The sequence below is a fragment of the Myotis myotis genome, unplaced genomic scaffold, assembly GCF_014108235.1.
Source record: "Myotis myotis isolate mMyoMyo1 unplaced genomic scaffold, mMyoMyo1.p scaffold_m19_p_11, whole genome shotgun sequence".
Lineage (NCBI taxonomy): Eukaryota > Metazoa > Chordata > Mammalia > Chiroptera > Vespertilionidae > Myotis > Myotis myotis.
The window spans coordinates 15,340,747-15,363,859 of NW_023416315.1; the positions used below are offsets into that span (position 1 = coordinate 15,340,747).

At 42.3% G+C, this 23,113-nt stretch overlaps 1 protein-coding gene across 5 annotated transcripts in view; it reads left to right on the forward strand.

The window, feature by feature from the left end:
* Positions 1-2,340: 2,340 nt before the first annotated feature.
* Positions 2,341-23,113, forward strand: part of NAPEPLD (N-acyl phosphatidylethanolamine phospholipase D) — a 37,138-nt gene continuing 16,365 nt past the window's right edge. The window contains exons 1-2 of one of the 5 annotated variants that reach the window (XM_036327612.1): positions 2,341-2,433; positions 19,311-19,617. In XM_036327612.1, the coding sequence (XP_036183505.1) occupies positions 19,324-19,617 (294 nt within the window). In that variant the 5' untranslated portion in view covers positions 2,341-2,433; positions 19,311-19,323. Of the gene's footprint in view, positions 2,434-2,848; positions 2,960-3,015; positions 3,376-4,280; positions 4,298-18,986; positions 19,119-19,310; positions 19,618-23,113 lie in introns of those variants that run through there. The other 4 variants (XM_036327611.1, XM_036327610.1, XM_036327613.1 and 1 more) reach the window with 4 other exon arrangements.

The following is a 23,113-nucleotide window of genomic DNA, read 5'->3' on the forward strand; positions in this document are numbered from 1 at the left end:
CTCCAAATGTTACAGCTGCAAGTAGCCATAGACACTTAGGGTCATTTGGAGGATAGGAGTGGGGGAACTAGGAGGTGAAAAGGGTATTTTCCAAGGTCAAAGAGAACCTAGTAGAGAATGGTATGGCACAGAGTACAATTTAACTTCCCAAGATTCTTCCTTTTGCTATTTGAAGTTATCTAAAGATTCTTAATGGTCAGAAAAACAATAATTGATTTAATGGGAAGTGAACACAGTATTTAAGTGACTTCTACAGATGTTGCTATAAATACGAATTGAATGAAAGTCCTCTAGAAACAAGTCATGTGGTCCTTTAGACCTCTGTCCCTTTAAGCCTGGAGCTAGGAGAACAGTACTGATTATAGAACCCATTTTAAAGATGAGACCTACTATGCTAAAACTGTTTTAACTGTGGTTCTCCAGAAGGAGCTTAAGTAGCACCTAATATTTTGTGAAGTATGGAAATAATCTTACTTAATTCTAATCTCCAAAAATAGTTATATTAGCCACCAGTCACTTTTAAGGAATTGTGTAAATTTGCACCTTTTTTTCCACAGCATTAACATTTAAAAATTAAATAACTTAGAAATAGTTACTATTTTCTGCTGAGTTCCTGACTTCCTAGGGGGTGCATAAAAGGGAAGGACAAATAAAACCAATTCAGCAGGTCAGGATCTAAAATTAAACCATGAGTAAAATGCAGAGGGTGCAATGTTCATTTTGTTCTGTACTGTGAAGCAGGGCAAGCTGGACGTTTTGTCTGGAGTGATATAAATTATTATATGGAACAGCTTCTTTTCATTGTCTAGGGAAAAAAACAATCATTAAACTTCAGAAGTCAGGTTGAGTAGTGATTCCAACATAATCCATTAAGTTTATGTATTCCAGGAGTTAAGCATAAACATTACTATTTAATACAGCTTCAATTATAGTCTCAATGTGGTGCTAAAAACCACTCTTTCCTCCTTGACTTCCCTGGTATACAGAAATGTGCTTATCTAAAGAACACCCTATGAACATCTCTCCATTCAGAATACCCGTGAGTATGATGTGTAAAGAAAATAGTTATTGCCCTGGCCGGTGTAGTTCAGTTGGTTCAGCGTTGTCCGGTGCACCAAAAGGTCGCTGGTTCAATTGCTGGTCAGGGCACATGCCCAGGTTGCAGGTTCAACCCCCAGTCGTGGTTCATGTGGGAGGCAACCCATTGATGTTTCTCTCTCCTTCCCTTCTTCTCTCTAAAAATCAATAAAAACATTAAAAAAAAGTTAGCGCACATTTCAAATTGTTTCTTCAGCATCATAAGCACATACAATATATGGCCATAGACAGTATCCTAGTTAAAAAACAAAATCCAAACATAAAAATACCCAACTCCTAGCTATAAAAGATATTCGTGGGACAATCACAGAAACTTGCATGTGTACTGGACATTAAATGACATCAGGAAATTGCTTTCTTAGGTGAGGCAGGCTCAAGTGTTTAGAGGTGAAGTATTTTGATGCCTGTAACTTATTCAAATGGTACACAAAAAGGCATATCTATTTTCTGTATTTTTGAAATATTTCATAATAAAGAATTGTGGTGAGGGGAACAATTAAAAAGTTCCTTAGCCAAGTAACATCCTGCCCTTTGGTTTGCAGTGCTGTTTTGATTGCTGTGGCACCGCAGGTACCGTTGAGCAGAGCATCTCTGCCCCACGCAGGCGCAGGCAGCTCCTAATCCCACTTAAATCCCTGGGATTCAGCACCAACTGCTCGCTCGCCCGAGGGGGAAAGGCTCACACCAAGCACAGTCTTTTTTATATTTCTACGGTCTTACACACGCGTGCACTTTCAAAACGCAAATTAGTTTGCTTTGCCTTTTCTAGCAGTCATATCTGCATTGTGGGACCCCTATTTCTTTTCTTTTTGCCAATTAGACCCGAGCCCCTAACAGAGAGCGTTTCTCTCTCTCTCTCTCTCTCCTTTCTTTCTTTCTTCTTCTTTTTTTTTAAATTTAAATTAACATTATATTCAGAGGGTCTTTCTGGCCAGTGACCACACTCTGGATGACTTTATAGAGGACTCTTTTTGCCCAACCATCCACTGTTGAGTTCTATTCCGGTTTGTTTGTATTTAAAGATTCTTGAAACAGCTAATCTCATCCTGCAGCTAAGGAAGAAAATCCTGGGAGAAGCGCAGAATCACAACTTTATGCTCTTACCATTAGCCTGACTTTCTAAAAAAGTGAGTATCCTTTTGAAGGTTAGTGAGCACACTGACGAGGCGGTGCTGCCATTCCCGTTCCATCCCCACTTAACCTTCCCCACCCGGCTGGTCTCTCCGCCCCGGCCGGCCCGCGGCCCGCGGGTCAAGTCGGCTGCTGCCCCCTCGTCCGCGATGGCCGCGCGGCGGCGAGGCCGCCACCATCTCCCCCGGTCGGCAGTTGCGGCAGGTGCCCGGGAAGGCTTCCGTGGGGACTGAGTTAGCTTCGGGCTCAGGGCTGGGAACCCAGCTTGGACTCGGGGCTCCCGCAGAGCGCGCCCGGGGCGCCGGCGGGGCCGCCCGGGGGCCCAGCGCACGCTCGAGGCGCCTCCTGACCCAAGATGGCTCCGGCGCGGGGGGCCGCGGGGGCGCCATCTTGGTCAGGCCGAGCTGCGGCCGGCGCCCGGCGGACGCTGGCAGGGCTCCCAGACCTCAAGGTCACCGTGAGCGAGCGATCGGGCCACGAGGAGCGGACCGGGCCGGGGTCCGGGCCCCGCGCAAAGGCTCGCCCCCAGGCTGGTGCGGCGGCGAGCGCTCCGGCGCTGCCTGCAGCTGCCGGCGCCCTCGGAGGAGCCGGCGCGACGGAGCCGGGGGCGGAGGAACCCGAGCACCTGCCGCCACGGCCACGCCCGCGGCGCGGGGGCGCTGTGGCTCCGGGCGGAGGAGCAGCCGAGGCCGCGGAGCCGGCGCGCGCGTCCTGCGGTCCCCGGCGCCCGGTGAGCCCCCGCCCGCCCCCGGCCCCGCCCCCGCCCCCGGGCGCCGCGCTCTGCGGGGTCTCGCGCGAGGTGGCCGCCTCCCGTGCGCGGCTCCCCGTCGCCCCCGCGCTGCCTTCGGGGCGTCTGCGGGCGCCCGGCCTGGGGCTGTGCGGACTCGCGGGCCGGGGGTGGGGCTCGCTCCTGAGCCCTGCCTCCTGGGGGCGATGCTGCGCTCGTGAGCGCCGGGCTGCGCTCGAGTCCCCGCACCTCGCGACCGGCGGCGCCCGCGTCCCGAGCCGCCCGGGCGGAGAGCCGCCTCGGTCCTTCTTCCTTCCCCGGGAGAGAAACCGCCTCTGGGGTTTGGTCCCATCTTCTCCGCAGATCATAGGGTGCAGCCGCCACTGGCCGAATACTCGTGGGCGAGTCGTCTCGTGGTTGTACGTAAATGAATGGGTTTCTCGGAGCTACTTAATTCTGCCTCATCTGTAGTATTTACCTTCTAAAAATCCATTCCAACAGGTTTCTCCCCTTTTATCTTGAAAGTTAACCAAGGAATGGAAACGAAGAGAAAGAAGCATGCAGCGGGGTGGGGCGGGGCGGTGGGAGCCGGCGCTGCCTGGGTCTTCTGTACTGTGGTTGCTTGTTGGTGACATGGGGCATGATGATGGCAGGCTTTTCAGAGCAGGTATTCAGGTGGGGGTCCCTCTCCCACCCCCACCCCCCGGCCCCCTGCACCGAGCTCGCCAGGGTTCTGGTACTTGAGATAAATACGCGTCCAGAGGCTGCGGAGTCTGATGCATCACACCTCCGTTGAACCTGGGAAGTATGTGTTAAGGGAATGAGAAAAGTTAAGCTTTAAAACCCCATTTAGTTCTTGTACTTGCCTTTGCTGCAGGTTCTGGATATGTTATCATAGGACCCCCCTGCTTTGCTTGAGCTTAACGTCAAGTGTTCGCTCTTTGATAACTGATTCATTTATTGAGAAAGTTATTCCTATCATAGTGGCTCTCTGAAAAGTAAGAATAATTTCTGTTCCTGTTAAAAATGGATATCTAGCAGTTCCATTTTCGTTTTCAGTTGCATTGGTTTTGATTTCGCCTCAGACATCGATGTCTGTTAGAAAGAAGTTATGTAATCTTTAAAAAAAGAAAAGATTACCTATACCCCACAGTAGTCTGATTTTGTTGCAAGGAAATACGAGGTCTATTAGAGAAACTATAGGGCAAGTGTACTTGTTTAAAATAAGAATTTAAGAGAGATATAGACTTCAGGTAAAACTGTTTTAAATTAAAATATAGTCACATTTTTCAGAGATTTTATTTCATTACATTTGCAGGCATTCCTGCTGCAGGAATTTTGGTAAGTCTCCAAGGGACAAAAATATTTAGTGTATTTCTCATACCCTTAGTTTCACTGACAATTCCAAATTATATTGTATGGATATTGTATTGCACAATTTAATTTTAAAACTGGTCCAGTTATGAATGTGTGAAGGCTATTTTAATAGAAGCCATTCCATCAAAGGGTTTTGGTTGTGCTTTATTTGACACAGTAATCCTCCTGTTTGAAAAGGGTGTTTTTGTTGCTTTTGGCATTTGTGAGTTTGGGAAACGGAGGGGATTTTTAAGAACATTTTTTTCTGTGTTCGGAAAAGTACTATTTGCATTTAATTTTGTTGTTTCATTCTGCTTTTTGTTTGTGGTGGAAGAAAGCTCTGGATAATGGTGTGTTTTTCCCCCATTTCATTTCACTCTTTTTAGGTAAATTAGAATAGATGGCTGTAGCTGGAGGACTGTGTTGATCTGGGCATTTTAGATGGAAATGCATACAAGTAAAAACTGTTTTCATGGAAGTATTGGGGACTTTCACTTGCACCTAGTTAATGGTTAACAAGCCTTGGTCCTGAAGGGAGATAAGGGTCTGTATAGACTTGGCATTAAAAGAATCACCTATGTGATTTCCAGCATGAGATTTAAGTAGTATACCATTCTAACTGCTATAATACTAAAGCATCCTACCTGTCTCTAATTTATAGTGCTTTACATGACTTCTCTTTTTAATTTAATAACTATTGTGCATTATAAGTATTTTATTAACAGTTTTTGTGACATTATATATGTACTCATATATCCTCAGGGACTAGTTTTGTTACATCAGAGATACCGTCTTTTGCCAATTCAGCTGGTTAAGTGAGGTATTATAACTTTATAATTTACAAAGTTCTTTCACGTATGTTTTATATTTTTAGTTTGATTTTATAAACATACAATATGTGAGATTGTTAATCCCATTCCACAGATGAAGAAAACAGGAAACTGAGGGGCTGGGAGATTTCAGTATTTTATTCAAGGTCCCTTAGCACAGCAGCTCTAGCCGTTGGCAGAATATATACACCTCTTAGAAAGGGGTACTAGTGTAGCCAAGATAGCGTGGTATGGATCAGCAAGCCTTGGTCTGCATCACAGCCATAGATTGTGCCCCTGAACAGTTGTAAATGGTCAGTACCATTGGTTATGGAGGCACAGTACCATTGGTTATGCTGGCATATAGATGGATGAGCATAAATTCAAAAGCATGATTGAAAAACAATTCAGTATGTACCGGCTACTTAGAATAATCCATCTTTTCCCTTGAAGGCAGCAATTTTTTGTTTATCTAATTTGAGGTCTTTCCCAGATTAAAGAACACTAACATATTATACAATAAATACCTTTTGACATCTTTTTGTAATCTCTTTTAGTGATAGGAATAAAGTTGTCAAAATAAAGAAACACCAAGCTTCGTCATTGGCCCTCCTTAAACTGTGGACTTGTTTGTTTTGCTTACAAGACCCTGGGACAACTAGACAACAGCAATAATTTGTTAGGAAACCTGTTTTCTGAATTTTGAAAGTCCTTCCAACTCCAAAGATGTTTGTCCTCTTTTTAAGTTACTGTGATCATTTCTTTGGCTTGTTTAGTGAGTTCATGAAAACAAATACTTTATATATTCAGAATATTGTGCAATTTTATAGTTGAAGTACCTAATGACAGCTTAAGGAATTTATAGATTCAACGTCCTTAAAAAAATTTTTTTTTTTTATTGATTTCAGAGAGGAGGGGAGAAGGAGAGAGAGATAGAAACGTCAATGATGAGAGGGAATCATGGATGGGCTGCCTCCTGCATGCCCCCGACTGGGGATGGAGCCCACAACCCCGGCATGTGCACTGACCGGGAATCAAACCGTGATCTACTGGTTCATAGGTCGACGCTCAACCACTGAGCCACGTCGGCAGGGCTCAAAGTCATTTTTTTAAACTTGAGGCCAGTTTATCTGTTTATGATATAAACTAAGTACAATACCTCACATGAGGTGAAATGTGTCGTTCATCTTTCCTTGCTGACCATATGCTCCTTTGGTTCTAAGTGTTTGTAAGTATACTTCAGATGAGAACATGGCTAATAAACAGTCCAGGCTCCATCACCAGCCAGAACTGGACCCCTGGAATGGTGTAACTGTGACTTGACTTCATCTGTGAAGGGGCCCCACAGAGTCATGGCATGTTCAGTTTGGAAAGGACCTTTGAGCGTATGTGCCAGTCCAAGCTCTTTAAACTTACAGATTTCCTGTTCCTACTTGTACAACAGTTTTTAACCTGTCATGATGTCACAAAACTGAAACGTCAAAACTGGACTTTTCCACCATTTCACAGAGATGAGATACTTTAGAATTCTTAGATGAAATTTGATTCTTTTCTCATTCTTTCCTTATATAGTGTCTCAGTTTTACGAAATATGTTAGTGAAACACCCAGTGTGTGTAAATGTGTGTGTGCTATTTGGAGCCCACCCCTTTTTTTTAACTGGCTGTACATACTGAATATCATCACGGTGAAGGATTTGACAAACTTTTGAAAAATTGTTTTATTTTGAATTTTATTTTTATTGTTGAAGTATTACAGATGTCCCCCCTTCCCCCATTGACACCCTCCTCCCCTCTTCCCCCCTCCCCAAGCCTTCACCACACTATTGGAATTTGACAAACTTTTGGTATTCTCAGCAACATTCTCTTGGTTAAGTATGATTATATAGAGCTGTATAATTTCTTTTTGCTAGCTGCTCAGATATCTTAAAATCATACTTTATAATATGCTCATCTCCAAGTTTGAATACACTGCTCACATTTTAATAATTTTGTTGAAGACATAACTATGCATTTATATTGGTACCCGGAGGTCCAGGTTTTCCTGGGACTAAGGGGGTTCCCAGGATGCAGGACTCTCGGTGCTAAAACTGGGAAAGTCCCGGGCACACTAGATGTGTTGGTCCACCTACCTGAAGGTGTCACTTTGTGGGGCTAATTAATAAGTCTTCCCTTTGGGGAGGATAAAATGCCAGGTGGTTATATGCTGGATGAACGTAGACATCTTTTCAAGGCAGAGAAAATATCTTCAAGGCCCCATTTATTTTTTCTGTTTATTTGACTGAAATATAGAACTGATTTTTAAAAATCTTCACCTGATGATATGTACATTTTTTCTAGAGAGAAGGAGAGAGGGGGCGGGGGGGGGGAGGGGAGGAGAGAAACATTAATGTGAGAAACAAACACTGGTTTGCCTCCTATATGTGCCCCGACCAGGGATCGAACTGGCAACCTTTGGGTGTACGGGAGGACACTCCAACCAACAGAACCACACCGGCCAGGGCTAGAATTGATTTTTTACATGTTATTGGTTCTTTTCTGTGTAACTAATTGAGAACAATTTACAATGAAATAGAATACAACTTGTCCCCCCAAAAGTATACGCACTTTGAATGATTATAAAGTCAGTGTTTATTAAATACAGTTCATTTTCAAAATTTAAAAGAATCTACAGAAATGAGTAATTTTTTTTTTTTTTGTCAATGCCTGTTTTCAAACTGGTGACCATTCTGGTCCAGGCACTGATGATAATGTGAAGTAATGGAATCACAAACATCAAGAATCATTTCGTTCAGTATTTTTGTGCCCTCAATTTGTTGACCGTTGCTGGTTTTGTACTGTAAACTTTATCTTTTATGTATCCCCATAAAAGTCTGGTGGCACTTTAGGATAATTTTCCTTTGTTCACAGCTTAGTTTGCCTTCACCCATTATTTCAAATCAGTTAAACCTGAAAAGGAGTGGACATTAAGTAACTTATCAGCTGTTAAAGTGCATATACATTTTTTTGGGACACCCTGTAGTTATATCACCACGATCAATACGGCGATTTCTAGCTGGAAAGCTGGGAAGTGTCCTTTAGCTGGTGCATAGCTACCCTAAGTAAAACGGGGGTTCTGCTACTGAGGAGAAAAGGGAAACTAGATTTTATGGTAGGCATCTTCTAGTCCAGGGGTGGGCAAACTTTGTGACTCGAGGGCCACAATGGGTTCCTAAACTGGACCGGAGGGCCGGAACAAAAGCATGGATGGAGTGTTTGTGTGAACTAATATAAATTCAAAGTAAACATCATTACATAAAAGGGTACGGTCTTTTTTTTGTTTTTAGTTTTATTCATTTCAAACGGGCCGGATCCGGCCCACGGGCTGTAGTTTGCCCACGGCTGTTCTAGTCTTTATGACAGTGTCACCACTTTTACCACCATAGAGTTCAACTAAAAAAGTACTCCCCAAGGTTTTTCAATTTTTATTTCTATAATTAGTAGAATTAGTGGGAATGTCCTTTGTTGAGTTTTGTCTCACTGCCCTTTGGTTACTTTCGCTTCTGTTATAATTCAGTTCCCAAGAGAGCTTTTCAAAAACAATTACTTTATCCCAATGAAAAGTAATGAGGAGTTTATAATGGCTCCTAGTTGTTATTTATTCATCCAATAAATATTTATTGAGTACTCATCATGTAGGCAACTTTTTTTTTTCGCTTTGGCTTCCTGTGCACACAGAGTCGAATTTGTGACTCAGCTGGACTGTATACAAGTCTGTGACCTATCAAACTTTGTCCTTAGCAATGTAGTCTTCCCAGTCCCAGACCGGTGAAGCCATCTTTGGGTTAGGCTGCCTCTGTAACTTGTAGTATGGGGCAGGGAGGAAGAATAGGTGTTATGATTGGCAGGTGCCAGGCTGGCATAAATTTGGGGTTACCAGAAAGTCCCTTAGGTCCTTCCTCAATGCCTGTCCCACCTTCGTGCCAATGACTAGTAACAGTTCTTAACCTTGCCTGGATAATCAGAATCACCCACAGAACGCTTAAAAACTACTTGGGCGCTCCCACCTGACATTTCGATTGATAGCCTCAGGTGTAGCTTAAAAAACTCCACAGGTCCCCGATTTATAATGGTTCAGCCTATGATTTGTTGAACTTTACGATGGTGCAAAAGCAATACACATTCAGTAGAAACTGTACTTTGAATTTTGAACTTGTCTCAGACGAGCAACATGCGGGAGGACGCTCTTTTTTGATGCTGGGCAGAAGCATAGCTCCCAGTCAGCCGCCCAACCATGAGGGTGAACATCGAGGCTCTACAGGGTACTGTGCTGTCAGCATGTTTGTTTGTTTGTTTGTTTAGTTCAGTGCCTCAACCATTCTTTTTTTTTAAAAAAAATATATTGTATTGATTTTTTACAGAGAGGAAGGGAGAGGAATAGAGAGAGACATCAATGAGAGAGAAACATCAATCAGCTGCCTCCTGCACACCTCCTACTGGGGATGTGCCCGCAACCCAGGTACATGCCCTTGACCGGAATCGAACCTGGCTGGGACCCTTGAGTCCGCAGGCCGACGCTCTATCCACTGAGCCAAACTGGTTAGGGCGCCTCAGACATTCTTTAGGGTCAGTGTGCTTTCAGCTGTGTACATTAGTGGTGAGTACTCAACCAACCATTCTGCTTTTCACTGTCAGTACAGTTTTCAGTAAGTTACATGAGATATTCAACACTTTATTATAAAATAGGCTTTGTGTTAGGTGATTTTGCCCAGCTGTAGGGAAATGTGTCTGAGCACGTTTAAGGTAGCCCAGGTTAAGCTATGATGTTCGATTGGTGTATTAAATGTGTTTTCAACTTCTGATATTTTCAATTTACAATAGGCTTATTTGGACGTCATCCTAGTGTATGTGGAGGAGCATCTGTAATTCTGATGTGCAGCCAGCATTGAGAATCACAGGTTTAAAGCTTTGCACCCAGCTGCCCTCCTCTAGGGAGGAGTCCGATGGGTCCTTATCAGGCATACTGGAGATCAGACCCTTCCTTGAAAATGTTTTGATGACTGAAAGGGAATTGGGAGAGCTTTGAGATTAGTCAAGTCACTTGAGTAGGAGATGTAAAACACTAATGCTAAGGAAACGTTTGGAGCAGCGGTCGTCAACCAGTGGTCCGTGAGGTCTGAACGGTTGGCGACTGCTGCTTTAGGGGACATTTAGCTAGAACTGCCCTTGCTTGCCTATTTTGCCTGTTTCTGTTGTAGGAAATTTTTCCTTTGATGCTAAGAATCTTGGTAATGGGCTCAAGCTCTGGGGGCAGAGCTGGTTGTAGATGTGGCTGCTGTTAGTATCCTGAGTTTGCGCATGTTTGCTCTCTGTGGGGACAGTAAGGGGAGAAGATTATTGTTTTCAGAACAGGACACTGTCAAGATTTATGAGGACCTCCTGGTGAATCCAGGGGAATGGGTGAGGCTGCAAGGACCTGTGGGGTTGTATAGGTTCCTGTGGGGAATTGTGGTTTCCTGTTTGTGTGAATTCCAGGAATACCAGGGCTTCTCTTACTCAAATATAAGAACAAAAAACACATTCCAGAGTTTATTCCGTTTCAGTTTATTCATGCTATTGCCCTCCATGTAGAAATTTCAAAATGGAATATGTGTCCCACTAACCTTACTACACAGTGTTTAGAACATACTAGAACAGCGGCTTACAGTCATTGAGGCTGGGTGTGTGCCACACTCTGGGCTAAAGATTATGTACATTTTGTCCAGCAACCCAGGAATAGGCACCAGACAAGGAAACAAAGACTTAAAAAGGATGACAAGGGTGCCACGTTGAGAAGTATTTATTTTCAAATGTTTTAAATCCTTTGTGCTTCTTTTCTTAGTAGTGAGATTTCAATTATATCCATATTTGAGGTGCTTTTATGATTTACTACATCTTAGCATTCTCCCTCCCACTAATTTTATTGAGAAATAATTGACATCACTGCATAAGTTCAAGACGTACAGCATGACTGTTTGATTTACAGGTATTGTGAAGTGGTTACCACAATATGTTCAGCTAATATTTATCTTATGGATATATTGGCATTGGTGAGAACGGCACCAAGTGTCTGACTGGTGGCGTCCAACCAGAACTGGGTTTAGTAACGTTGGTACTTGAATTCTGGCTAAAAAAAGAATTTAGAGCCAAGACTCAAACTATAGGAGAACACTTACTTAGAAAATCACAGAGGTAGAAGTAGTAATTTGTAGAAGAAATGGGCTTAGGAAACGAGTTATAGAGGCAAAGGAAGGGCCCTTGGAGCTTAGAAGTGAGGAAGACCAAGGTGAGGCGCTTTGGAAGATGGGGAGAGGGAGGAGGAGGGAAAGGCATGGTGTGCTCCCAGGAGGGAGCATGCTGGGTCCACACCTTACAGGTTTAAGGGTGAGGTTCTTAGGGGAGGTCACAGGGGGAAGATCTCAATAGAATATTCAGCAGCTTTCCAGGTGTGTCCTTTCAGGGTCCTGATCGCCACTGATTGGTGCCAGGGCAGGGGTCCGTAGTCAATGCACCTTGTCCTAAGGTCAGTCATGGCGTCACTTGTCTGTTTTTGCTGCTTTTCTGGGCCTGGAGCTGAAATACAACTGAGGCCTAGATGCTATCTCTAGGGAGGAAAAGTCAATGGGTTGAAACCGAATTACTAGCACATGACCAGCGATATGAAGCCAGGGGCTCCAAGCCACATGACTAGTGGTAAGCTAGGGGAGGAAAGGCCACCCTGGGGATGAGGTCTCACACTACAGTTGTCTGTTGCTGGACACCCAGGGCTTGTGACCTTTAGTATCGCCCCTGGTCCTTGCTTGGCTCATGGCTGTCTGCCTGCTAGATACAGTAAAAAGAAAAACGTTCCCAGGCTGGTGTGGCTGAGTGGGCTGGAGCATCATCCAGAAGGTTGCAGATTCGATCCTTGGTCAGTGGGTATGGGAGGCAGCCTATCAATGTTTCCCTTTCTCTCCCCCTCCTTCTCTTTCTCTCTCCTTCTCTCTCTCTCCCCCTCCCTCCCTCCCTTCCCCTCTAAAAACTTGCCCGCAGGTGAGCATTAAAAAAAAGTCTTAAAAAATAAAATAGAAAAAACTTTCTTAGATACTCTCTTAACAAATTTCCTATTTATCTTACAGCAGTGTTAACTATAGTCATCATTACATCCCTAGTTCTTATTTATCTTATAACTGGAAATTTGTACCTTTTATCCTCCAATTTCCCTCCCCCCTACTCCTTTTCTATGAGTTTGGGGTTTTTAAAAAGTTCCACATATAGATGAGATCATACAGTATTTGGCTTTCTCTGTCTGACTTATTTCATTTATCATAGTGCCTTCAGGTCCACTCATGTTGTCGCAAATGGTAGGATTTCTTCATTTTTTATGGCTGAATAAATATTTCATTGTATGTACATGCCACAGCTTCTTTATGCATTCATCCATCGATGGACACTTAGGTGGTTTCCATGTCTTGGCTGTTGTAAATAATGCTGTCATGAACATGGGGGTGTGCAGATATATTTTCAAATTAAAATGTGTTGGGTTTTTTTGCTTGTTTCTTTGTTTTTAATCCTCACCAAGGATATTTTTCCCATTGATCTTTAGAGAGAGAGTGGAAGGGAGGGAGGAGAGGCAGAGAGAGAGAGAGAGAGAGAGAGAGAGAGAGAGAGAGAGAGAGAGAGAGACATCGAGGCATACATGTGAAACAGACACATAGACTGGTTGCCTTCCACACGGACTGGGGATTGAACTTGCAACCTTGGTACATGCCCTTGGCCGAAATTATTACCATACCCAAGACCCTTTGGTCCAAGGGCTGAAGCTCTAATCACTGAGCAACATGTCAGGGCTCAAATTAGTATTTTTATTTCCTTTGGATATACTCCCAGAAGTGGAATTGCTGGATCATATGGTAGTTCTATTTTTAATTTTTTGAGGATCCTCTATACTGTTTCCATAGTGGCTGCACCAGTTTACATTCCCACCACAATCTACAAGGCTTCATTTTTCTCCACATCCACATTAGTATTGGTTATCTCTTGTGTTTTTGTTGATGGTCATTCTAACGTGTGAGACTATATCTCATTTGTGATTTTAATTTGCGTATGTCTTCTTTGAAGTGTCTAATGTCCTTTGCCCATTTTTAATTGGGTTATTTGTTTTTTTGCTATTCAGTTGTGTGAGTTCTTTATTTAAAGGTTGGGGTTTTTTTTTTAAATTGATTTTGAGAGAAAGAGGAAGGGAGAGGGAAAGAGAGAAACATCGATGTGAGAGCATTGATTGGCTGGCTCCTATAGAGCCCACAACCCTGGCATGTGCCCTGACCAGGAACGGAACTGGCAGCCCCTCGGTGTCCCAACCAACTGAGCCACACTGGCCAGGCGTGAGTTCTTTATGTATTTTGGATATATCTGATAAATGCATCAGATATGTGGTTTACAATTACTTTTGCTCATTTCATGGGTTGTCTTATCACTTTGTTGATGGTTTTCTTTGCTGTGCGGAAGCTTTTTAGTTTGATGGCAGTCCCACTTGTTTCATTCCTTATTTTGTTGCTTGTGCTTTAGGTGCCATATAAAAAAATTATTACCAAGACCCACGTCAAGGAACTTGATTCCTGTTTTCTTCTAGAAATTTTATGGTTTCAGCTCTCACATAAATCTTTTGATCCATTTTGAGTTAATTTTTGTGAGTGGTATAAGATATGGGTTCAGTTTCATTCTTTTACAAGTGAATATCCAACTGTTGCAGCACCATTTATTGAAAAGCTGTCTATTCCTCATTAAGTATTCATGGCTCCCTTGTCAAATATTAGTTGACTTCCTGATATCCTTAAAATACACTGACTTGAACTCAGAGATCTCAAAGTTTCTTTAAACCTCAAGATCCTGTTAGTTGACATTTTGGGGGTGTCTCAGGCCTTCACTCTGAACCTGTCGTTACACTGTCAGGAGATGCGCTGAACAGGGTCAGGCCCCAGGATTTTGCTTCCTTGTAAAAACCAGCGTTGTGGGTTTGCTTTTTGGTCATTTACCTTTTTCTCTCAAAGAGGACTGGCAAGGCTGACATCTAGAGCAGAATAATGCCTGTTCTGTCACATTCATTCATAAAAGAATCAGGGCTCAAGTAACCTCTCTAGTGACTTTCTTGCTTTCCATTACCTGCTCTGTTGATATCAGGGCCTTTTAACTTGTTGGCCAAATTCATAAGGTTAGGAGCCTTTTCAGTGTCATGGGCCTCTGCGGATCCCGTTAGTATTATGTAGTGACCTTCATTGTCTCTTGTTATGGCCTTCATTTTGAAGTCTTTTGTCAGATACGAGTATTGCTACCCCAGTATTTTTTTCGTTTCCATTTGCTTGGAAAATTTTTCCCATCCCTTCACTTTAATTCTCTGTGAGTCTTTTGTTCTGAGGTGGGTCTCTTGTAGACAGTATATATATATATATATATATATATATATATATATATATATACACACACATATACATATACATATACATATATATATATAGTGTTTTCTTATTCATTCAGCTACCTTGTATCTTTTGATTAGAGCATTTAAGCCACTTACATTTAAGGTTATTATTGATAGATACTTAATTTATTGCAATTTTTATTTTTTATGCCTATCTTTCTCTCTCTTTCCCTATTTCTCCTTATTATCTAGTTAATAGCACCACACATAGAACCCACTCTTCCTCATGCAGATATAAGAAAGTCCAAACCTGTAGAGAATTTTTATGAGTTTATTTGAGTCAAACTGACAATTGCCAGGAAGCAAAATCTCAACAGATTGAGAAAATGCTCAAGAGAATGGCAACAGTTTTGCAGCATATTTTAAAAAATATATTTTTATTGACTTCAGAGAGAAAGTGAAAGAGAGAGAAACATCAGTGATGAGAGAGATTCATTGATCAGCTGCCTCCTGCACTTTACTTTCCCTACTGGGGATCGAGCCTCTAACCCAGGCCTGTGCCCAGACGGAATCGAACCGTGACCACTAAGCCACACAGGCCGGACTGCAGCTTTTTTATACTTTACAATCAAAAGAGGAGATCTAAGGGGGGTATGTGAAATTCACTGGTGATAGATTAAGGAGGCAGAAGAAAGCAAAGTGGGGAAACCTCTGAGATTGGATAAAGAGTGAAACAGACAAAAACTTCTTTTACATTGGTGGGTGTAGCGTAGTTACTAGTAACATTTACAGCACGTAGAGAGGGCATATGGGGAAGAGATAACTGAGGGGCTCTGTGGTCTCCTGCTCTGGTGCCGTGGGTGTACCCTGAGGGTCTGGAAAAAGGGGATTACTTTGACATTCCAAGGGTATGTTATCTTAGATGCAGAAAGACAGTGGATAGCCTTCCTTAAGGTAAAGATTGACCTTTGTCAAGGAAGCTACAGGCCTAGGATGTGACGACCAGCCATGACTCACTTTGTAGTTAGTAACCACGTGGCTACTTTCAGGTTCTGAGTTGGTAAGGCCCACCATGCCACTTCCCCTGAGCTTGTCAGGTTTAGTAAGTATGTGACCGCTTTTTGGTCCACACTCATTTCTAGTTTTCCTGTCATTTAGGATGACTCTTGTGAGATTGTGGCTGTATCCGTTACCGGGTGACCGGAAGGCTGATAGGACCCAGCCCTTGGGCAGGCTCCATACATCCCCCCAGCTGAGGCTTACTTTGTCCCTGGAGTACCTTTTGCACACTCACCAAATGGACTTCCAGCACTTTTCCTCCAAAAGAACAAGTCCAGATGGTCACGGTTCAGGTTTTTATGTCCTTCTGTCCTTTCCCAACATTTCACACTTAACAGTGCATAGTGTGAAATGGTGTGTCTTAATGCCAACGTTTTGTGTTGCTTGAACAACTTTCATAGTAATTCATAATCCTGTGAATGTCCATGTCCATACATTCCCTCCTCTCTCCCCAAGGATATTTTAAAAAATCATGTGCCCAGGCTCTGTGATAGCAGCAGTGGCCCTGAGGAAACAGACTAAGGCCACTGTTCAGAGCAGAGAAAGTGAATGTGGGCTAGAAACACACCGTCTTACTGAACTTTGCCCTCATTCTGAGACCAAAGGGCTCTGGAGGTTTCCCCATTTTGTTTGTTTTCTACCAAATTTTCCTTTAAAAAGATCTCTGCAGAAGAGTGGATTTTGTGTGTGTTGGGTGAGGGGGTATGTTAAGAGAGGATGGCAATTTTGATAAAGAGACCCCCCCCCCCCCGCCCCGATTGATTTGGGGCGAGAACCTGAGTGGATGGGAGGTGAGAAAATGGGGATAGCATGAATAGGCAACTTTGAAAAAGTTTATTGTTCAGGGAGAAAACAGAGCACTGAAACCATTTCTCACTCTCATTTTACTCTCCAGGCTCCTGGAAACCTCTCTGTTATCTTACTCTCACTTTCATCACCCCTATAGCAACCTGGATCCCAGCATCATCCATTTCCGCTGGGTGTCAGTGAGCACTTCTGCTTGAATTCTTGCTTCCGCATGACCTCAGACCCCACTTCAGACGCTCTGGGTCGGAATCCCCCTTCTCTTCCATACTCCAAATACTTGCTTTTCCATAATCCTTTTATTTGGTTAGTGGTACTGTCACTTCTGATTCCTCCCATTTTTGTAACCTCCACCCCACCCCCACCTGCCTTACAAATTGAACAAAGTTTTGGACTATCCAGGGACTCTGAAGTCTCAGTGATTCGGCTTCGTTATTGTCTCTTGGATTTGCTCTGTTCTTTCTCTTCTCGTTGTCACTGTCTCTTCACTGACTGCTGTCTACCTCTCAGTGCCTCAGTTAAAAACTGGGGATTACGTGACCTCTCTTGAAATTTTGGTGGGAGCAGTAGTTTAAATGAAATGTGTAGAACATGTAGCATAGGGCTTCGCTGTTAGTGATTGTTCTGTTTCCCACTCACTACCTGGTAATTTGTCTTCCTGGCTCCAGTTTTTAGCCATACCCCTTTGCTTTTGTCCTGCCACTAGATTGTCTTCTGTAAATACATCCTTTTTAAGCACCTTCAGTTTTTCTCCGTTGCCTACAGTGTACCCAAACCTCCTTAATGTCTCCGTCCAGGCCCCAAATCTAGTCCCACGGCCTAACGATCCCCTCTTTTACACCTTTACCATCTCGACTCTCATAAGCCTTCTTGCTTCTTTTGCCCCAGCTTTAGACAAGTGGATGCTGCCTAAAAGCCCTATTTTGACTTTGTTTTTGTGGTTTTTGATTCCAAGTACCCTTTTCCCCTTTCTTCCTATCCTCTGATGGTTTAAAATAATGAGCCCAACATTCATTATATAGTTGGCAGACTTACATATGTATTTATATATACAGAGTGTCCAAAAAAAGTGTACATACACTTGGAATAATTATAAAGACAGCATTTATTAAAATACATTTCATTTTGAAATTTGAGCTGTCGGCTGTTAAAGTGTGTATACATTTTTTGGAGGCACCCTGTCTATGAATATATGTGTATATATGCAGACTTATGCACGTATCTCACAGACTGCTCTCCCATTTAGACATATTATCTTGGGAATTACTTAGTCTCTAAACTTGTGTGTTTACCTTTGTTAATAGAAGTGGGGTTAAAATGGATGGCGGTCTTTGTTTCTGCCTTTTGTAAAGGCCTGGGCCTGAACTGAATAACCCGGGAGGAGCAATTCTGTGAGAAGAATGGGCATAACTCACCCAGACCCTTTGCTTTCTAATAGAATTTAAAGAATTTAGATGAGTGGCCAGTTAGCTGGGAAAGGGGAAAAAAAGAATTAACATTTGGTGAATGACAAGCACTTTATGTGTGTTATGTCATTTAATCATCTGAAACCTCTATGAGGTAAGTAGGGATTTAACAGGTGAGAAAATTGAGGGCTAGAAAGGTTATTTGCCCAAGATATAAAACTCATTAGACTCTCTTAGCTTCTAGGATCTCCCACAAACAGAGAAGGCTGAACAGCAGCGAGTGCTTTTGTCCACTGTGGTTTCTTTTCTGAACCCTGATTATTCTCTAGAGACTGTAGACTACTTACTCCTCCTAACAGTTTGAAAAAAAAAAAAGTTTGGTTCAGTGAATGTTTTCATCCTTGGGTTTGTTCTTTCCCTCTCTCTCCGGGATAATATTTCTACTTAAACACTACTGAAGTCGTAAAAATAATATTTGGCTTTCCGTTATTGTGCTTATTTCCTTAGGATTATGGTGTATTAAGTGTATGCATTGTATTTAAACTAGAAGAAAGCAAATATTTGTTTAGGAAATAGGAAAGAAATGAAATTCATGGCAGATGAATGCATATTCTTAGTACTTTATCATTTTTGTGTTTGGAGCTCTGTATATGTAGTTCAAAATCAAGGATTTCAGTGCCTTGCGTTAAGTCGTGGTGGCGGCAGCAGTAATAACAAGGTCAGCAACAACAGTTGTCATCATGTGCATACATGTGTGTTACATTTGTTGTCTACACATTGCTAAGTATTTTACTTGTATTAGCTTTCCAAATCCTCTCAATAAACCCCACAAGCAGGAAGTCTTACTATCTCCATTTTATACATGAGAGATCAGGAAATTTACCTAGGCTACACACTGACTTTGCAGTTTTAAATCTGAGTTAATTCAAATTTGTATTGTTCACTCTTAACTACTTTTTAAAAATGTCTCTGAATATGTTGTTTTTCTCCTTTCTTGTGATTTGGACTCATTGCACTTTTCAGGGGGCATGGAAGCAGATGATCTTCAAATGAAAAATGACTAGGCCTAGTGCGTCTTATGTAAATCACTGGAATTACTGAGGTATCCTCAAGGAACTACGGTATTCCTTACTAAGTTATTAACAATAATATTTTTACAATTCAGGTATGAAAATATTACAGATTCATGAAGGTGCTTTAATTTATTCTACAAGATGTCATTGAAATGGAAAATTTCATGTTTAAATGCTGGCTGGTGGACTAGATTGTTTTTGATTACTGCTGATAAGGACTTTAAAAGGTTTGGCAGGAGTAGGTAAACATCTTTTCTATTTAGCATGCAGTAATACTGGATTCTAAACTTGCATTTTATAAGAAGAAAATTTGAGTTAATAGGGACATAATATTTTTATAAGTTTGAGGAAATTTTTATTGGCTAAGAAATACACTATGTAATATGTTTTAATGCCATTATAGTAAACTCAGTATTTTTCCTCCTCTTTTTTAGTTCTCCAAAGAACATGGATGAAAACGAAAGCAACCAGTCCCTGATGACAAGCAGCCAATATCCTAAAGAAGTAGTAAGAAGACGCCAACATTCTGCACGGAATTCTGGAGGAAGCACTTCTTCTAGGTTTTCCAGGAAAAGTTTCAAACTGGATTACAGACTAGAGGAAGATGTAACTAAATCAAGGAGAGGGAAGGATGGGCGATTTGTGAATCCTTGGCCAACATGGAAAAGTCTCTCTATCCCAAATATCCTCAGATGGCTGATCATGGAAAAAGATCACAGCAGCATTCCCAGTTCCAAAGAGGTAGCGTTTGGCCCTTTCGCGTGCTGTGTACTTACTCTCTCTATACACACACATGTCTAACTTAACTTGCTGTGAATTGTATTGTGACACTCAGGTTAGTTAGCTGAGCCCCTTTAATGTGATAAAGCAGAGGGCTAGGTTCTGGGGCGATAAAGTAAACAAGGTGCCCTCAGATTCGTGGTGTAGCAGTGGAGTACAAATGTGAACAACCAGCTGAGCACTGATCTGATGGCAACTAGAGGTAGGAGCAGAGTGCTTTAGGTACAAGAAAGGAAACAGTTAATTCTCACTGGTGGGGCAGGAAATGGCTTCACGGAGGAACTGATCCTGGACATGGGCCTCGAGAGATACAAAGTATGTTGGCAGTGGTTTTCTAGGTGGCATGGAGAAGGTCACAAAGGTAAGAAAGTGCATGGCACGTTCCGGAAGGGAATAACCTGACGTGTGTTTGGAATATGTCTTCTGAGCATTAAGGTGTGGCCCAAGAGCACTTGGTTTTTCATCCTTGGATAAAGCTGCGAAAGCTCTAAAAGAAATCTTCAGATAACCTTTTCAGATCTTTAAAAATTGGCAATAAATTATTGGCCTTTAAATATGCTAGTTTTACTTAGACTGAAACTTACTAACATTTGGCATAAGGTTTATTAGCTGAATCGGATTATACTTTGGCAGGGGTGGGTGGCTCCCAATTACAGTAGCACCTTTTTCTTTTCTCCTTTCTTAGATTCCTTTCCCTCTCCTCTGTCCTATCTCCCCTGGCCACTCTTCCATCAACCTCAGGCTTTATGAGGAGTTGAGAGATAGAGAACTTGATGTTGGGAGTGGGGGATGGGTTGAGAAGAGTGGGGTCCCTGAAGGCCTGATCTGCAGTGGGGAGAGGGAGGAGGGGCAGTGGGTAGATGGATGGGTGTGGTGGTGGTAAATATTTTATCTGGGTATGTGTGTCTACTTTTCTTTAAAGGATATGGGATAAAAAAACTGACATTGTCATTTTGATGCTAAGTAATGTTCACAATGTTAACCCTAGTAGACAGAATTGATAAGTGTGAATATCTTACTGGCACTTTTTTAGAATGAGTTAGGACATTAATAGATAAAACCTTGTTATGTGTTTCAACTTTGAGGATGAGAGGAACAAGAAAAATCTTTTTCTGGAGAACCCCATACAAAGAGAAATAAGCATGGAGTCGAGTTGTGAAGAGAAGGGTTAGGGCAGGAGGCCAAGATGGGTGGGCTGCATATTGGGGTAAATTCTTCCTGTTTTTGAGCCACAGCTTGTAAACATACAGAGATAGCAGTGGTGTCTTTAGTTTGATTTCAAAGAGGAAGGGAATGACCCCATGAAGACAGACGTACATCTCTGCAGTCTAGTGATTTGGAGCTACTCTGAGAACTCGCCAGGCCAGTGGTCCTTAGCCTCTGTGTGTGTGTGTTAAGCTTTCCCGAACAATTTTGTTTTTGGAGAACAGTTGAAAGATGTAAAATTAGGGATTAACAACAACACTGCTCATGTGTTCTCTGAAGCAATTAAATTACTTTATAGCTTCGTGGTCAGTTCACCCATTGATTCCGGGCTGAAGGAAAAGTCTGAAATCGCTCCCTAGGTTTTCCTTGCTGCTCCAAGCACGCCAGTGCAGTGTCCTGTGCGGGGCTTTTCTTGTGGTCTCAGATGGCTGCCTCTTGGCACCTACCTCCACACACTGGCCTGTGATGACACGGTGATGACAGAGCTGCGGCCTTTTACCAGAGATGGCTTTGCACAGGGCTGTGGGACCTTTGCCCATAATCCAAGGGAAGCTTTCTTCTCCCTTTTCGGCAAGAACATGTGAGAAAATGCCCAATTCCTGAACTATTCCCCGGAAAGGAGACAGGAGGAGGGCGGGCTAGCCTCTCCAGGTCTTCACAGACCATTCATTATTTTCTCTGCTCACTAGCTCAGGTGTCCAGGCACCCTCCCTTACAGTAATGAGAGTGAATAGTTTTTCTCTCATTAATTTCGCCATGTTACATTATGAGAGTAAGCCAAGAAGCTCTCACATTCTCTGATTGGTGTGGAAGTATCCTAGCTATTGACCCCCATAGAAGACAAATTTAAAGTTTCCTAACATTCTTAATCAGCCTCCTTGTCCGTCTCCACATGGTCCTCAGAGTTTCTTGGAATCTCACTCTTGCTTTCAAGCACATCATCTCCACCAGGAAACACCTCTGTCATTTAGAAGGATTGCATCTACTTAGCCAAGCAAGTGGCCGTATATATACTCTAGTGCTCTGGTTAGGACACCTAAGGCTCTTTTGGATACTAGCCCCTTTTGAAAATCTAATGAAAGCTGTGGATCCTCTTCTTACAGAAATATTCACATGCACATAATCACATTCCCTTTTACTATAAGTTTAGGGAGTTTCTGGACCCTTTCAAAGCAGTTCATTAACTCATTTACTCATTCATTCATTTAGTGAGCATTTATTGAGCAAGTGTTCAATTACTAAAGAAATCTCTAGGTGCGAGAGGTAGAGCAGTGAACAAAGCAGAAACACACCTTTGGCTGCTTGGACCTGAGGTTCGGTGGACGAGAGAGATGGTAAAGGAGTGAGTAAATTCTGTGGTATATTAAAAATGATTAGGTTCTGAGGATAATAAAGCAGAGAAGGAAGGGTGATGGAAGTGGGAGTTAAATTCTTTTTTTTAAATACATATTTTTATTGAATTCAGAGAAGGAAGGAGAGGGTTAGAGAGATAGAAACATCAGTGATGAGAGAGAATCATTGATTGGCTGCCTCCTGCACACCCCACACTGGGGATCGAGCCTGTATATAACCCGACCGGGAATCCAACCGTGACCTCCTGGTTCATAGGTCGACGCTCAACCACTGAGCCACGCTGGCCGGGCGAGAGTTACATTCTTTAATGAAGTGTAAGTTTTTTGTTTGTTTTTAAGTCAGAAGATTTTCTTTTTAAATAAAATGTCAAAGTAGGTCTCAACCTGTACAACTTAAATATGCATCACGTAAAAGGAGAAAGAAGACACTTTTGCCCTATTCCAATTTATATTTTATTTCTTATCTCTTACCTATCTTTTGTTCCAATAAAAGCATAGAACCAGGTCAAATGCATGTTGACTTGTTATTTTCATAGATAACTAATTCATTCCATATTTAATCCCTTTAAATTGCCAAAATTATTAATTTTTACCGACTCCTAAATCTGATAGAGTCAGACATTTCTGGAAAAACAAAACAAAACCTATTAAGGTCCATGTAAAGAACACCTGTTTCAGATTATTAGGTCAGTTTAGAATTTAATCGCATCTCTGGGAGTTGTTTTTGTTAGGCATTGGGAGGCTAGAGTTTAATAAAACACAACTTCAAATTATTGTTTTTATAGAAACAGACTCTGAGATGCAGAGAACAAACTGATGGTTGCCAGGTGGAAGGAGTGTGTGGGGACTGGGTGAAAAAGGTGAAGGGATTAAGGAGTACACATTGGTAGTTACAAAAC